Source organism: Trichosurus vulpecula, chromosome 2, assembly GCF_011100635.1.
Source record: "Trichosurus vulpecula isolate mTriVul1 chromosome 2, mTriVul1.pri, whole genome shotgun sequence".
In the NCBI taxonomy this organism is placed as follows: domain Eukaryota; kingdom Metazoa; phylum Chordata; class Mammalia; order Diprotodontia; family Phalangeridae; genus Trichosurus; species Trichosurus vulpecula.
In genome coordinates, this window is record NC_050574.1 from 178,296,596 (window position 1) to 178,313,973 (window position 17,378).

At 37.4% G+C, this 17,378-nt stretch overlaps 1 protein-coding gene across 1 annotated transcript in view; it reads left to right on the forward strand.

Moving 5' to 3' along the window:
- Positions 1-17,378, forward strand: part of RNF17 (ring finger protein 17) — a 131,285-nt gene that overhangs the window by 46,399 nt on the left and 67,508 nt on the right. The window contains exons 13-16 of the mRNA XM_036746300.1: positions 8,934-9,123; positions 10,062-10,233; positions 11,047-11,237; positions 12,536-12,671. Coding sequence (XP_036602195.1) covers positions 8,934-9,123; positions 10,062-10,233; positions 11,047-11,237; positions 12,536-12,671 — 689 coding nt within the window. The remainder of the gene's footprint in view (positions 1-8,933; positions 9,124-10,061; positions 10,234-11,046; positions 11,238-12,535; positions 12,672-17,378) is intronic.

Genomic DNA, 17,378 nt, shown 5'->3' on the forward strand with positions numbered 1-17,378 from the left:
CGACAGAAGGCATGGTCTAAAGGAGAATGCAGTGAAGGAGACAGAGAAGGAGTGGTCAGATTGATAGGAAGGACATGAGGAGAGAATGGTGTCCTGAAAACCTAGAGGAAAGAGTGTATCTAGAAAAAAGAGTGATCAGCAGTGTCAGAGGCTGCCAAGGAGGTCAAGAAGAAAGAGAATTGAGATAAAAGGCCATTGGATTTGGCCATTTGGAGACCATTAGTAACTTTGGAGAGAGCGGTTTTGGTGGATTGATAAGGTCAGAAGCTGGATTATAAGGAGTCGAGAATGAGAGGAGAGTAAAGGAAAGTGCTGATTGCAGATTGTCTTTTCAGCGAGTTTAGCTTCAAAAGACAGAAGAGCAAAAGGATCATAGCAGGGATAGAAGGATCAAGTGAGGGTTTTTTCAGGATTGGAAAGGCATGGACATGTTTATAGGCAGTAGGAAGTGAGCCAGTAGAAAGGGAGAGATGAAAACAAATGAAAGAGTTGGGATGACAGAAGACTTAGAGAAGATGGGATTGAATGGTTAGAGAGTTAGCCTTGGTAAGGAATGAGGCCACTTATCATGTGAAATAGCTGACAGGAGAAAGTGGCAGAAGGCCCCTGAGTGATAAGAGATAAGGAAGAAGGTAGGAGAGGGAGTTCACAATAAATGGCCTCAATTTTTTTTCTGTAAAATATGAGGCAAGGTTCTAAGTTAAAAGAGCAGGGCAAAGAGGAACAATGGGATATTTAAGGAGATAGAAGGAGATAGGGAGGATGTAGTAGGATTGCCTAGCAGCAGTGAGGGCCCAGTTGAGGCTCTCAGCAGAATCATCCATTAAAGGTCAGAGAAAGAAGAAAGGGAGAGTGATGTTTGATGAATTCCCTGCTGAGACTGCCAAGACATCAGTTTGTTATCCTCATAAGAGGTGAGAGATCTGCTGGCTTATCAGAACGTGTATGCCAGAGGAGATTGATCCTCTCTCAAGACTTTTCCAGTGATTCTTCCAGAAAGCATTCCTAAAGTTCATCTATTTGGGGCATATATGACCTCTAGGCAAATACCACTGAGATTTGATTGGTGGATAATGATGACTGAAATAGCGCTCTGGAAGTGCATACCTTATTCAAAAGAAAAACAAGATCTTTGGGTTCAAGGGGAGGTAGAATAAACATTATATTCACAAAGGAATGTCAGAACTGGAAGAGGGAAAGCATTTAGGTATTGAGCTGTGGAAGCAGGAACAGAAATGGTGTCATCAGAATATGTTACAGAATATAGTTTCTAAAAGATAGAGAGATTCCAGAAAAAAAGGTCTTAAGTCTGGCAGGCTTGATAAGAGCAGTAATGGGGTACTTATGTTATCGGCAATTCTCTGTGTCTGTCTGTGTCTCTCTCTCTCCCCCTCTCCCTCCCTCTCCCCCCACCTTTCTCTCTCCCTCTCCCCTCTTACACCAGTAATATAATGTCATTCTTTAGAAATCGAATGAACAAGCAAGAAAAGGTCAACTCTCTGGCTCTGATTCTACCCATAAGGAAGAAGTGACCCTAGACTTTGTGATAGGGAGATGAAAGCAAAAAAGAGACTGGTGTGTTAGATTTAGTCAGGAAACTATTTTAAAGAAAGAGTAGAAGAAGTAGGACCCTATGGCCTACAATTCTGAGATTAGGTAATTCAGGAATGAAGAAGTTCAAAATCACCTGGGTCTGAGGATAACCAAGGAAAACAAAACAATCTATCTTTAGCAATATGGGAAAGAGGATCATAGAACAGTGTGCTGATAGGGATGACTAGGAGCATGAGCGATGACAAAGGAAACAACGTTACTTGACTCTTCTATTTGATATCACGTGTCTGAAAGATAACCCAGATTCCTATCCAATCCCTGTCATTGGCCTCACTATACAAAACTATGTTTTGTATTAATTACTATGTATATCTACTATCATATCATTGAACTTCGCATTGATGAGAAGAGCAAAGTCTAGTCCTTACAGATTCCATGTGTCTGTAATCGTGTATATTGATCTCCTTGTTCTGTTCCCCTCACTCAGCATCAGTTCATGTAAGTCTTTCCAGGTTATGATGAAGTTCATCTGCTCTTCAGTTTTTATAGCACAATAATATTCCATTACATTCGTATACCACAATTTGTTTAGCCATTCCCCAATTGATGGGCATCGCCTTGATTTCCAATTCTTTGCCACCACAAAAAGAGTTGCTGTAAATATCTTTGTACATACTGGTCCATTTCCCACTTGTGTGATTTCTTTGGGATACAGCCGTGGAAGTGGTATTGCTGGGTCAAAGGGGATGCACATTTTTATAGCCCTTTGGGCATAGTTACAAATTGCTCTCTGGAATAGCTGGACCAGTTCACAACCAACAATGTAACAATGTTTCAATTTTCCCACTTTCTCTCCAGCATTTAGGTAGCCAGTCTGACAGGAGGGATGTGGTACCTAATCAGTAGTGATTTAGAGCATTTTTTCCATATGCCTGTGGATATCTTTAATTTCTTCCTCTGAAAACTGCCTGTTCATATCCTTTGATGCTTTCTCAATTGGGGAATGACTTGTATTCCTATAAATTTGACTCCGTTCCCTGTATATTTTGGATATGAGGCCTTTATCAGAGACACTGGTTATAAAGATTTTCTTCCAGTTTTCTGCTTCCCTCCTAATCTTTGTTGCATTGGCTTTGTCTATACAGGACCTTTTCAATTTAACAAAATCAAAATTATCCATTTTGCATTTTGTAACACTCTGTCTCTTGTTGGGTCATGAAGTCTTCCCTTTCCCATAAATCTGACAGGTTAACTATTCCTTGCTCTGTAGTATCAGCCTTTATTCCTAAATCATGAACTCATTTTGACTTTATTTTGGTATGCAGTGTAAGATATTGGTCTAGGCCCAGTTTCTGCCATGCCATTTTCCAATTTTCTCAGCAGTTTTTGTGAACTAGTGACTTTTTAACCCAGAAGATGGATTCTTTGGGTTTATCAGACATCAGTAGATTGCTATAGTCGTTGACTACTGCATCTTGTGTACCTAACCTATTCCACTGATCCACTACTCTGTTTCTTAGCCAGTACCAAGTAGTTTTGATGACTGCTGCTTTATGGTACAGTTTAATATCTGGTACGGCTAGGCCACCCTCCCTAGCATTTCTTTTCATTAATTCCCTAGGACCTTTTGTTCTTCCAGATGAATTTTCTTGTTTTATCCAGCTCTGTAAAATTATTTTTTGGTAGTTCGATTGGTATGGCACTGAATTAAGTAAATTAATTTAGGTAAAATTGTCATTTTTATTATATTAACTTGGCCTAACCATGAGCAACTGATGTTTTTCCATTTATTTAGGTCAGACTTTATTTGTGTGAAAAGTGGTTTTAATTGTGTTCATATAAGCCCTGGGTTTGTCTTGGCAGATAGACTCCCAAATATTTTATAGTGTCTACAGTAACTTTAAATGGAATTTCTCTTTCTATCTCTTGCTGTTGAGGTGTTAACCTTTAATTAAAAAAAAAAAGTAAGGTAGGGGAAGGGATAGATTTAGAGGGAAAGAAAACTAACTTGGTTTTGGACATGTTGAATTTGAGACCCACATGGAAGAACAGCCAGGTAGAGGTATTGAGAAGTCATTTGGAGGGAAATTTCAGAGAAGAGAGAAACTAACAGCGTATCAGGAAAGACTTTTTTAAGGAAGTTTCACTTGAGCTAAAGTCTTTTTTTAATTTCAACACCAAATTTTATTCATGTATGTTCAGTTTTCATAGAATGTGATCACATAGCATCATTGTACACTAATGATTTTAAAAAAAAACACAAGAGAGAACACTGGTTGGAACTCACTGAGTAGTCTATCAGAAGAACAGATCTTTCAAAGGAGTAGAGTTTCCCATGTTTTTGTCAACATATATAAAGCTATCTAGGGGGAAAAAGATACCTTTAATAATAATGTAGGCAGCTTACATTTCCCAAAATAATTCCCTCAATGTGTCAATGAAGTAGACTATTGTAAAGCAGATTGTATTTTCTGATAGGAGCAATGCTAAATAAATTCTTTCAGCTGACTTATAAAGCTCTTCACCATTTAGTCCCTATCTTTGCATACTGATCATGTATTACTTCACTGGCCCTGTCACAGTATTTAAGTTCAAGTCACATTGACCCAACTTGTTTCGTGGACATAAAATCTGCAGCCTCCCTGATTTTATATGGGCATTCTCATTCCTAGAATTCTCTCCCTCCTCACCTCTGCCTCAGAGTCCCTAGCTTTCTTCAAAAGAGAGCCTAGGTACTACCTGCTGTTGGAAGCCTTTTCTGACACCCCCCTATTCTTAGTAAATTGTCCAATGGGGATAATAATAGTGCCCATCTCTTAGGGTTGTGAAAATCAAATGATGTATGTGCAAAATACTTAGCACAACTCACACAAAGCAAGCACTTATATGGTAGTCAGAAGAAGCAATACAAGGACACTCTCAAGGTCTCTCTTAAGAACTTTGGAATTGATTGTGTGACATAGGAGACACCGGCACAAGATTGCTCAGCATGGCATGCACACATCAGAGTAGGTGCTATGCTCCGTGAACAAAGCATAATTGAAACTTGAGCTAAAGTCTTAAAGGGAGCTAGGGTACCAAGAGGGTTCCAATAATCTTTTCTCATTCTTCATCCTTCTTAATATCTGTAGAAGTTGATACTATTGACCACCTTCCTAGGTATTTTCTTCTTTGGGTTTTCATGAGGCTACTCTCTTTTGGTTCTCTCCTACCTATCTATCCAGTGTTCACTGGTTTGGCTGAATCATCATGCATATCCTATTTCCCAAACATCAGCGAACTCCAGGACTCTGCTCTAGGGTATTTTCTCATTTCTTTCTATGTTCTCTGGTGGTGACCTCATCCATTCCCACGTTCAATTATTTCTACGTACCTGACCCAGATTTTTATGTCTAGCTTTGGTCTCTCTCCTGAGTTCCAGTCCTACTACGTCTTGGATGTTTCAAACTGAATATCACATAGATATTTCCAATTCATTGTATTCAAAGCAAAGCTCATCTTTCTCCTCAGTCTTGGAGGTTTACAAGTCCTCATTCTCCTTCACCTCACAGAATATGTTCAATTAGTTGCCAGATTTTTATGTTCTACTACCTCCACAATAGCTCTTGAATCTATCATCTACCACGTTGAGATATCTTGCACTTGGACAGTTGCAACAGTCAATTCTCTCAGTTTGTCATTTAAAGCCCTTCACAACCTGGTTCTGCCCTACTTTTCCATGCTAATTACTTCTCTTCACACACGCAGTGGTGCAGCCAAATTGATTTTCTTGCTCTTCCTTATGCGTAACAATCTACCATCTTTTGTATGTTTTTTACACAGATTGTTTCTTTTACCTGGCATTAATTCTTACTTAACCTCCACTTCTTTGAATCCTTAGCTTCCTTCACTGTTTGATTCCAGCACCATGCATGAGGGCTTTATTTCTTCACTGCTTGCTAGTAACTCTTCCTGAAATTACCTTGCAGTACTTTACATATATTTAAGATGTATGTGTTGTTCAAGCTGCTTGTGGGCAGGAACTCTTTCATATATGTTTTTGTATCCTCAGTACTTAGCACGGTTCCTGGCACATAGTAATAAACTTAATACCATGTTGATTGATTGAAGCTCTAGAAAGAGATGAACTGGATATGTAGATTTGGGATTTATATGCATATGAGTGAGAGTTGAATCCATTGAAACTAATGAAAGACTAGATAGGGTCCAAGAAAGAGTCCTCATTTGAAAGTGGGACTTGTATGACAGTCCTGCAAAGGAGACTGAGATGATTGACCAGTCTAGAAGAAAGCCAAGGTAGAGAGCAGAGTTAAGAAACAATTCAAGGAGAAAGGAGTATTTAGAAGGTGAAGGAGGTGGTCAGTCAGAGAAGTCAAGAAGAATGAGGACTAAGAAAAGGTCATTGGATTTAGCAATGACAAGGTCCTTACCTTTGGAGAGAGCAATCGCAGTTGAGTGGTGAGGAATGAAGACCAAGCATTGAGAAATGAGTGAGAGGTGAGATTGTTGGCAACAAGATATAGGTAGCATTTTCTAAGTGTTTGACTGTGAAAGAGGAGAAATACAAAACTACAGCTTGGAAGGATGGTATGGTCAAGTGAAAGTTTTATAAAATGTGGGGTGTATTTGGGCAGCAAGGAAGACAGTGGAAGAAGAGAGGTCCAATACTAAGAGGAGAGAGGATGACAAAAGGGCCAAGCTTCTAGAGGAGATGAGAGGGGACAGAGCCAAGGTCACAAGAAGAAGAGCTGATATTAGCAACAAGAGCCATCCCTTCCTCAGAGAATATAAAGAATGTACGGGATGATGATGAGGTCATCTGCATTTGTGAAGTTGGGGAGAAAGTAGATGATCAGTTTTTCTTTCAGTGAAGCATCTGGCAAGATCTGCCAAGAGGTAATAGGAAGAGGATTATTGTGTTTGTGGCTTGAGTGTAGAGGTTTGGAACAGTCCATGTGGGACATTTTATATTGAAGGGTAGTTCATCTTAATATGGTAGATGACAATAGTCCTAAATTAATTTGTATTTTAATATAATGCCAACCAAAATACCAAAGGGTTCCCTTATATAGTTTAACAAGATCATAATGAAATTTACATTACAAAACAGGAAAGAATATCAGGGGCACGTAAGAAGACAGTTAAGTTAATGAAAGTGGGCATATGTTTTAGCATTGAAGCATTTATAGTAAGTATCATCAAGAAGATCTGCTGCAGGGGGAAAAGTGAAATAGAATGATGGAATATCTGCAATAAATATATAAAAGATTGGTATTTGATAAGCTGACGGCAAGTTCATTGTTTAACAAATATATTTGGGAAAATTAGCAGTTTGGTGGTAATATATTTAGACCATATTCCATGACTTTGTTACCCCCAAAGGCATTTACTTTCATGGACACTCTGTTCTCTATATATTTTCTTTTTGGTGATCTCACCATTCATAGGTTTAATTATCATGTACATGAGATAACTTGCAAATATATATCTATATCTGCAATAATCTTTTTTCCTAAACATTAGTTCTAGCTGCTTACTAAATCTCTCTACTTGAATATCTCAATGGCATCTCAGATTTCCCAAACAGAACTTATTTTATTTCCCTCCAGACCAATGCTTCATCCAAAAATTCCCTTTTTCTCTTTGAAGGTGACTATCTGCTATGACTCTGTCCACTATATCCCACTCTGGCTATGCTCACCATTTCTGTGATTTTTCAAACTGAAACACTCCTCCCTGCATACTTCTTCCCTATAAAAATATGTTGTCTGCCTCTATTAGACTGTAAGCTTAGTTTCATCTCCCAAACACTTAGCACAGTGCTTGGCAACCTAGTAAGCACTTGAATGCTTTTTTATTCTTGGTTCCTGATGTTAGTTATCCTTGACTCTTCTATCTTCCCCAGTCCTCACATGCAAGCAATTGCCAAGTGAGTTCTCTATGTTACATCCATCCCCTTCTGTGCACTCGGCCTCTGTCCTAATGTGAGACCTTATAATCTGTCATTGTGTCTTTTGAAAGAGTCTCTCTTGCTCTCCAGTCTCTTTCCTCTCTAATTCTCCTCCATTGAGGTAGAGACTAGACCAGTGATTTCATTGGCAAAGTATGGGAAATTCTAGGTGAGGAAACTCTACCAGTGAAAGTCATCATCTTTTATTAATCTAAGAATTGTCTGGAACAATGAGAGGTTCATTGACTTGCCCCAGGGTCACACAGACAATATGATGCAGAGATAGGGCTTGATACTGGATCTTTCCTTTTTCAAGGCTAACTCTCTATCTACTATGCCAATATGTGTCTCATACAGCTGCCAAATTATACTTGAAACACAAATTTGACTGTCACTCCTGCTAAGAAATCTTCAACAAACCCCTTGTTGCTGTTAGGGTGAAATAAAAAGTCCTCAGCTTGGCATACACAGTTTAGCTCCTACTTATTTTACCATTCTTAATTCATTATCATTTCCATTTACTCCATCCTAGTAAAACTGGTTTGCTAGCTATTATGATATCCTTAAGATTCTGTCTTCCACCTTTGTAGAAGTGGTTGGTCCCTTCCTTGCTTGGAATAGATCGATTCCTGCCTTACAGAACTCCTAGTTTCCATCAGAGCACATCTTACGCCTTTTTTCATGCTACCATAACTAATTTTTAGTACTCTCTCACTTGTAATTATTTTCTGTTTTACACATTTTATACCCAGAGGACTATAAGCTCCTTGGTAACAGTTTCATTTTGTTTTTATATTCTAGCACCTAATACAGTGCCTTAATAAATGTTTGCGAAATTGAATAGTTAAATATGTTACTTGGAGAAGAGGGAGAACACTAATAACTGGGAAATCAAGATAGGTCTCTTTTTAGAGAGATGAGGGATACAAGCCTTAGGGATCACCTAAATAAAGGAAAGAGGACAGTAAAGTTGTAGGAAACAGAAGGGGAGTAGTTAGAAGAACAGAAAAGTATCTAAGAAAGAGTGACATTCTGGAAGCCAATGAAATAATGTGTCAAAACTTATCCCTGACCAATTCCCAATGATTTCAGTCTTCTCTTAATTCTTATATCATCTACTATCCATACTACTCCTTTTTAGATTTTCATGTGACTGCCTTGCATTGTTGTTTTAACTGTTTGGTGTAATTTCGTTATTTTTACATCCGGATTCCAAAGTCTAAGAGAAGTCTGGAAACCATATCTTGTACTTTTTTTTGGTGACCTCTGAAATATTCATGTAAAAAATTAAATTAATGAATGCATCTCTAAATCTCTGTCAAAGTAAAGTTAATTCACTTGATATTAAATCAAAGGGGTTTTTGCACCTTTAAAAATTTTTTTGTCATTTTGTCCTTAAAATTAGTTTGATGTGTTTTTCCATCTCTAGGTGCAAAGATATTTGTCAGCAGTATAGAAAATGGAATGTGGTGCCGTGGAACTATCACTGAATTAATTCCTATTGAAAATAAAAATGTAGGGAAGCCCTGTGGTCCTACCAAATACCCAATCCGTGACGTTGCGCTGATGCAAGTTTTCATGATAGACTTTGGAAATTCTGAAGTCTTAGCTGTTTCAGGGTATGACATTTCTAATTTCCTTTTGTTTGTGCTTTGTATCATATTTAAATGAATTGGGGGAAAAAAGAGAAAGATTTATATGTCATGACAGCTTATCAAGAACCTCTCAATTCCACAACTAATTTATTTTGCTTTTTCCTCATCCCTTCATTTCTTAATAAAGTAGTAAAAATCATTCATCAGTATAAAAAATGTTGGGGAACTTGAGGGAAATGGTTTGTTGGGTTTTTTTTAATCTTCTCCACTATAAAATAGTACTTATGGTAAGTGGTAGTATGATTTTAAAATTAAAATACGATTAAGTTAAATATATTATTTTTCTCCCATTTGGGTAGTTAATCACCTATGTCAGAGCTATGTTGATTTGCCATTTTAATGTGACCTCTGCTGGGGTAGCTCAGCTTCGTTCACTAAAGCATTTATGTAAATTTCTATGCTTGTAGTCTGGCTGCATAATTTGCACTGTGGGTTGCATGTGGTCCCACAGGCAGCATTTTGGACAGCCCTGACCTACATCAATTAAAAATGAGCAGAAAATATTTCTGTGAGAAGCCAAATCTGCCACTGGCACAGAGCTTTTATGAATTAACCAATAAATATAACATTGTAACTTCATTGGTCAGTTTTTATAAGTAAATTGAAATTTGATCCATGACTAAGTCATTCCTATTTATTAATGAAAGACACTATAGTGGAAAGGACACTGGATTTGGGGTCAGAAAACCTGGGTTCAGAGCCCACCTCCATCACATGCTACCTGTGGGACCTCAAGCAAGTCACTTCCTTTCTCTTAGAATCAGAATCTTCATTTGTAAAATAAGGAAGTTGGACTACTGTCTCTATCATTCTCCTAAATTTTTGAACTTGGGTAATTTGAGAATGGATAAGAATTCAGGATTGAATTACTATTTCTAACATGTTGCTTAAATTCTCACTAGGATTGGTGATGGCAACATAGTTAGACCAGGACACAGTGCTCTACAACGTTTAGTGGTAAATGATCTATGTATGGTTATAAGAAAGCCTGATTCGTATATTGAAGCACTGCTAGGAGATCTCCATCCATTAGCATTGCCATGCTCATTAAAGGATATTGTTCCACAGAGTTCGGTGAGTAATTAAATCAACAAATGTTAATTAGTATTTTTTAAGAATAGGTTCTCTTAGGTTAAAAGAAAATTTTAAAATAGTACATATGAATCAGTCTGTTCTAGAAGATTTGGCAGTAGAATTGGAATGTGAACAAAACTTTTACATACTGAGCAAGGGCTGAAGTGGTGAGGGAACCAAGACAAAGACAAAATGTGACTTCTCACTTTAACCAAAATGAAGGTCAGTTTCTAAGATATAGTATTTCATTTCAAAAGGTGCTTTGCTCCACATGAGAAATTCATACTTAGATTGGCAATTTTTCTGTAACTCATTTATAATTTTTAGTCCTAGAGAGTTACCTGGGTCACTGAGAGATTAGGTGACTTGTCTGGTCATACATAACTGGTGTGTGTCAGAACATTTGATCCCAAGTCTTCCCAACTCCATGACCGATCCACATTGCTTATGACAAGTAGTAGTGTATCTCTTTGAAATTGACCCTTAGAGAAGTAAAATGACTTGTCTGTGCTATATAATATATACTCTGTCCCAGATCTTCTTTCTTCCTTTATGTCATGATGATAAAACAACACTTGATATGGTTAGTTGTGTTAGCATAGGCTGAAAAGTCAGCATATAAGAAACATATTGTAATGTCTTTTGGTTTCTGGTATCAACTGCTTTTTTCAGTATGTTCTTTATTTGGTGATCTGACTGATACTTTTGTTTAGGATTACATTTTGTAGAGAAGAAAATCACAATCTATTTCCAGAGAACATGTTGTAATAACAGTATTATAATTCTTAAATTGACTTGATTTTTGTTCAATAGAATGAAGGCTGGGGAGAAGAAGCTAAAATGGAATTTTTAAAAATGGTGAACAACAAAGCTGTTCTAATGAAAGTCTTTCGAGAAGAAGATGGTGTGCTTATTGTAGATCTCAAGAAACCTCCAGCAAATAAAATAAGCAGTGATATGCCAGTATCTCTTAGAGAAGCATTAGTTTTTATGGAATTAGCAAGGTATGTATCTTATTTGAGAAGATAGCTTGTTATTTTAAGATCAGGGCTTTAAGAACAGCATTTTTAATCTTTAAAAAATCATATATTTAAAAAAAACCAAGGGATTTGAAGTCACAATTAGCTCCAGACTGCTAACATACTATCTATCATTGGCTGCTATAGCCACATTCTATGACTACAAAAGTTTAAATTATTTGGTTTATTAGCTACAGGGGACAGGGAGACCAAGTTTAAGTTGGTGCATTATGATTCAGAATGTGAATAAAAACCTAAAATGTAGATGATTTTTTCTTTAGTGCATCCAATAATCTGTTATGAAATTCTACATTTTTAGGAATCATAGTTATTGAGTTAAATCACTGGTCTTGGAAATTATAAGACAGTGAGCGCTTTTTACATCTTTCGCTGTGATCCTGGTTATACACCACTTTGATTTTTTTCCCTCCTTCCCCCTTCAATTATGTATGAGATGCACTGCTAACAGGACATGCTTATTTAAAGTAATTACTATCAAAATGAATTATTTTTAAAGGAAGTCTTAAAACGTGCAACATGTGACTACTCCCTAGTCACATTCATACTCTCTGAACCAGAGCTGGGGAACCTGGGCCTTTAGGGCCACATGTGGCCTTCTAGGACCTTGGGTGTGGCCGTTTGAGTCCAAGTTTTATAGAATAAATCCTTTTATTAAGGGGATTTGTTCTGTGAAGTTTGGATTTAGTCAAAGGGCCGTACTTGAAGACCTACAAGGCCATATGTGGCCTCAAAGCCACAGGTTCCCCACCCCTTGGAGAATATGAATGACTAGGGACGTTCTTGTTTAAGATCACTAATGAAGAGGAGATGTCCTAAAGGTCTCATACAGGACCTTGGGAATTAAATGAGGGCTGATTTACTTATAGACAAAGTCATAGAGACTGTATGGGATTACTTCAGCTAACGCTTACAAATTATTCTTATACTTGGTGCATAGATAACTATAAAAGTATCCAAATGCATGATTGTAAAATATCTTTTTGGGGGGGGTGGGGAGAGGCCAAAACTTAACTTTTACCTCTACTGTTTTACAATTCAATTTGAATTTAAATAGAATATTGAAATCTCTTAATAGAGATTGAAGAGAGGGGCTAAATAGCATTTAATTGACAAATTGAGAATTACCTAGCTTATTTTAGGTAATTAAGGATTTAAATGTTCATGAATTTCTTTCAGAGGTAATCACTGGGACAAGGTAGAAATTTGAAAAGTTTTTAATCTTAACTATTTACTTATCTTTTGGTTGGTTTTTTTTTTATTAGATTTAGGTCACAGTCACCCAGTATTCCATCTGAACCGACCTTAAGATACCATCCACCTATATTACCAAAAGAATTGTCAAATGTGTCAGTTGTGGTTTGTCATATAAATAGTCCTTCTGATTTTTATCTTCAATTGGTAAGTATCTAGGGCCCTTTTGGGGAATCATATTTCAGTTTCCAAAAGATAAATGGGCATGTGTAATAGGAGTATCCAGTTTGAGGTTGAAATACTTCCATAGATACATGAGCTCAACATTGTGGATATTGCCTCCACCAATGCAAATTGCAACTGATAGTTATGCACTGTTTTGGTCCATATGTTCCTATAAGTCTTCCACTCAGGATCAATTTATTTTAATTAACTGTATTTCGTGGACACCAGGGCAGTGTTCAAACTCTTTCCATCTTTGGTCCTTCTCTCTTCCTGTGCAACATGTGCACTTCCTCCTTTTTCCAGTCAGGTCTTTACGCCATTTCTTTCCTTTCAAGTCATCGATGGCAATATGTTGTAATCTTTTTTTATACCCACCATGTGTCTTCCCTTACCATTTTGGGTCACTTAAAATTTTGATTCTATTAAAAACTTACTTTCCATGCTTTGCGACCAAATGTAGGGGGCATCATGACAGTGCAAAGAGTACTGAATTTGGGTTTAGAGTTACCTGAGTTTAAATCCCAACTGTGACATTATATGTGTGACTTTGGACAAAACAGTTGTCCTCTCTGAGTGCCAGTTTCCTTATTCATAAAATGAGGGAATCGAATTAAATGATTTCTAAGGCCCTAATTCTTAAGATTCTGTGATTCTAACAAAGTGAACTTTGGAGCCAAAAAAATAAGTTGGGATTGTGAACAATGCTGTACAACTTCCAAAATAAAACTCAACCTACTCTCTTAATTCCTGTTTAATTCTTGACCATATTATTGTCTTCTTATGTTATGCCCTAACATACTCAGTGGCCTGTCCCTTTAAGTACTTGCTATCACCTGGGAAATTTGCATTTGTCATCTCTTTGGTTTTTCCTGTGTGGAATTTTTTCTGTGAATTCTCTTCAGTAGCCAAGGATCTCATTGAGCAAGACCCTATAATTTTCTTTCAGGAACTTTATGCAGTCAGTAGTGTTATTCATAAAGCCAGGAGTATCTGGAAAATCTAAATATTTATTGGAAATCTCTCTTTCATTTGAACTTTGTACCTGTTACTCTCTCTGGTAAGAGCAAGTGTCTTTGTGAAGCTTGCCTCCTTATTTAAAGCCTCACTTGTTATTGAAGAATGTGGAAAGTCCTTGATGAGAAGAAATTAAGAAAGAAGAGAAGGAAGTTGGCAAGATATGGTAAGAGAAGAGAAAGAAAGTTGAACTGCCAAGGTATGCTAATAAGGAGTGACAAATCTGGAATTAACTCCCGCCAGAAGCAGTTTACTCCAGCAGATTTCTAGGGTATCTACTAGCAAGAACAGCAAAATACTGAAGATCTCTCTTGCAATAGGTTTGGAGAGCAAGAACAGTTTTGCAATAGCTGCATAAATTTCTGCATCTGCATGCCCCCCTAGGGATAACTCTATGTACTCAGAGATTGATGAATCTCTTCCTACTGCCACCATATCATGAGAAATCCCATTCGCTCCTCACTTCTGGATAACTCTCCAGTTTGTTCTACCTACATGCCAGTCTGCTTCCCTTTCACCCTGGCTCCCTGACCCCCTGGAGATGACTTGACCCTGAAGCTGACTCAGTAATTGGTGAATCATGATAAAACCCAGCCATGCTGTTCACTCTCCACTTCCTGCTTATCCCCACATGTGCTCCTCTCCTCACCTGCTGCTTGGCACCCCCAGAAGTACATTTCTTCCTTCTCACGTCTCTTTGCCGGTTTCCCTTTATTATGAATGTATTAGAGTGTAAGTTCCTTGAGAGTAGGAATTGTACTGACAGCACTTAGCACGGTGCCGGGCATATGTAGTAAACAATAAATGCATTAGCCATTTGAGACAAAGGGTGTAATGTTTATCTTTCTATCATGTTCATGGTATCTATATTCAAAGTGAAGCATATTCAGTCTTCTGGAAATGAAAGGCTCAAGTAATTCTTCTCCAGATGATCAGGAAGAAGGAAATATCCACCTTAAACTAAAGAAGGGCTTCATTATGAAGAGAAAGTCTTAAGAGTTTGCAGGGAGGAATCCAGATGGATGCCAGAAGACCTTAAGAGTAGAAAAATGTACCACAAAAGCTCAGATGTTCCTCTTCTGTAAAACTAGGAGATTGACCTACATAACTTTTGAGGCTCCAGGCCTAAATCTACGAAACCATAAGGGACTATTCAAATTAATAAGAATAAGAGACACTCTGCAATTGATAAATGATCAAAGGATATAAACAATCGATTTTCAGGTTTTAAATTCTCTTTTAAATTGGAATGCTTTTATCTTCCCCCCCTACCCTGTACCCTTCCAACCTCCCAAAGAGACGGGGAAAAAGAAACACAAAATTGTAGCAGTCAAGCAAAACAAACTCTCTTACTACGACCAAAAATGTATTTCTTTTTGTATATTAATCCTTTAACTCTGTCTAGAACTGGGTAGCAACCTTCTGCATCATTGGTCCTCTGGAATTATGATTGATCACTGCATTGGTAAGTCCTTAAGGCTTTGGTAATTGTTCGTTTTTACATATATTGTTCTCCTAGTTCTCACTTCACTATGCATCAATACATACAAGTCTTCTCTGAGACCTCTTCATTTTACAGCACAGTTACATCCCATGAACTCTAATAGAGCATAACTTGTTTAGCCTTTCCCCAGTGCCCCCTTAGTTTCCATTTCTTTGCCACCCACAAGGAGCTGTTCTAAATATTTTTTATACATATAGGACCTTTTCCTCTTTCCTCTATCTCTTTAGGGTACAAGCCTAATAGCAGTTTTGCTGAGTCAAAGGGTATTCATAGTTTTGTAATTTTTGCGGGGTGGGGCTTAATTCTAAGTTGCTTTTCACATTGTCTTTACCCATTCACACCAACATTGCCTCAGTGTGTGGATTTTTCTGCCTCTCCTCCAACGTTTTCATTTTCCATTTTTGTCAACTTTGCCCATCCGATGGATGAGATGGAACCTCAGAGTTGTTTCAAGTTTTGTTTTCTCTATTGGTTATTTGGAGCCTGTTTCTCAAATGAAATATCAATATTTATATCATATAGATAGCTTACCTTTCTTCTCTATATCGTTTGACCATGTACTTGGCTCTTATTCTTAGAACTTTGAATCAATTCCTTTTATAGTTTGAAAATGATATCTTTATCAGAAAAACTTGGTCAGTTTTCTAAAGAAAAAATAAATCTCAATAGCCATAAGTAAAAGCAGGCACATTGGTGCAGTTAGTAGACCTGTTGATTAGTCTAGCCCAGGGGTGGGGAACCTGCAGTCCAGAGGCCACATGTGGCCTTCTAGGCCTTTGGGGATAGCCTTTTTACCAAGTCCAAGTTTTACAGAGCAAATCCTTTTATTAAGGGGATTTGTTCTGTGAAGTTTGGATTCAGTGGGCTGCACTTGAGAATCCAGAGGGCCACATGCTCGAGGTCGCAGGTTCCTCACCCCCAGTCTAGCCATTTTGGAAAGTAGTTTGTAACTTGCCTGAAAAATTATTAAGCTTTTCATATCTTTTCATCCAACGATACCACTTCTATATCCCAAAGAAATCCAAGAAAGAGAAAAAGGACCCATATTTTATGGTGGGAAAGAACTGGAAACCACAGAGTGACTATCAGTTGGAAAGTAATTAAACACATGGTATATGAATGTAATATAATATCATTGTGTTGTAAGAAATAATGAAAGGGACATTTTGAGGGAACCCTCGTGACAGAGTGAAGTAAGCAGAACCAGGAGAACAATTTATACAATGATAATAGCATTGTAAAAATAAACAACTTTGAAAGACTAAGATCTCTTATCAATTCAGTGACCAACCATGATTCCAGAGGACCACTAGATGAAGAACACTACTCAATTCCTGAAAAAGTGGTAGACTCGGTGCAGACTGAGACATACTTTTTGGACATAGACACGATGTGGAAATTTGTTTTGCTCGACTGTGCATACTTTTGTTACGAGTGTTTATTTTTTCTTTTATTTCCAATGGGGGTGGTGGTGGAGGAAGAGAATTAAATTTTTGTAAATCGAAAAAAATTAAATTTAAAAAGAAACTACAAGGGTCAATGAACACTTAGAACTGAGTAACAGATGTGAAGTTCCTCCCAAAGAAGAAAGAATTGGACTCTGAGGAAGAAGCAACTGCTTGTGCTCTGAGGAATGAATGATAATGTGGAGTGATAGATGCTATCAGAAACAGGGTCATTCAGTAAGTTTTAGAGGAACAAGAGATGAGTTGTGGTAGCTGGTAAGTCCCTGCTCCCCAGCAACCCTTTTGTTCTATGTAGAAAAGTAACCACTATAATAGCCAGAGAATTCATAAAGGCAGTTCAGTCAAACTGTTGCACTGGCTTCATCATTCTGAGAGAGGCTGTTTAACTTTCTCCGTTTTGTTTAAGAATCGTGTGAGAAGATACCTCCCTGTATCATTATCATTATTATTATTATTATTATTATTATTATTATCATTGCAGAGGTCTGGGATTGTGGGCATAGAACACTTAAATATAACATTAGGTGTTTTCAAAATGGTGGTTGGTTTTGCTAAACTTATTTTTCTTCCTCTTAAAATTTATTGTAAGAGATGGTTCTCTTGGAGAAGATGGTGGAGGAATAAAGTAGGAAAAATAGGTAATTAGAAAAACAAAAGATGAATAAATTGATCTTTTTTTTAAAAAAAGAATCCCATAAAGCAGTT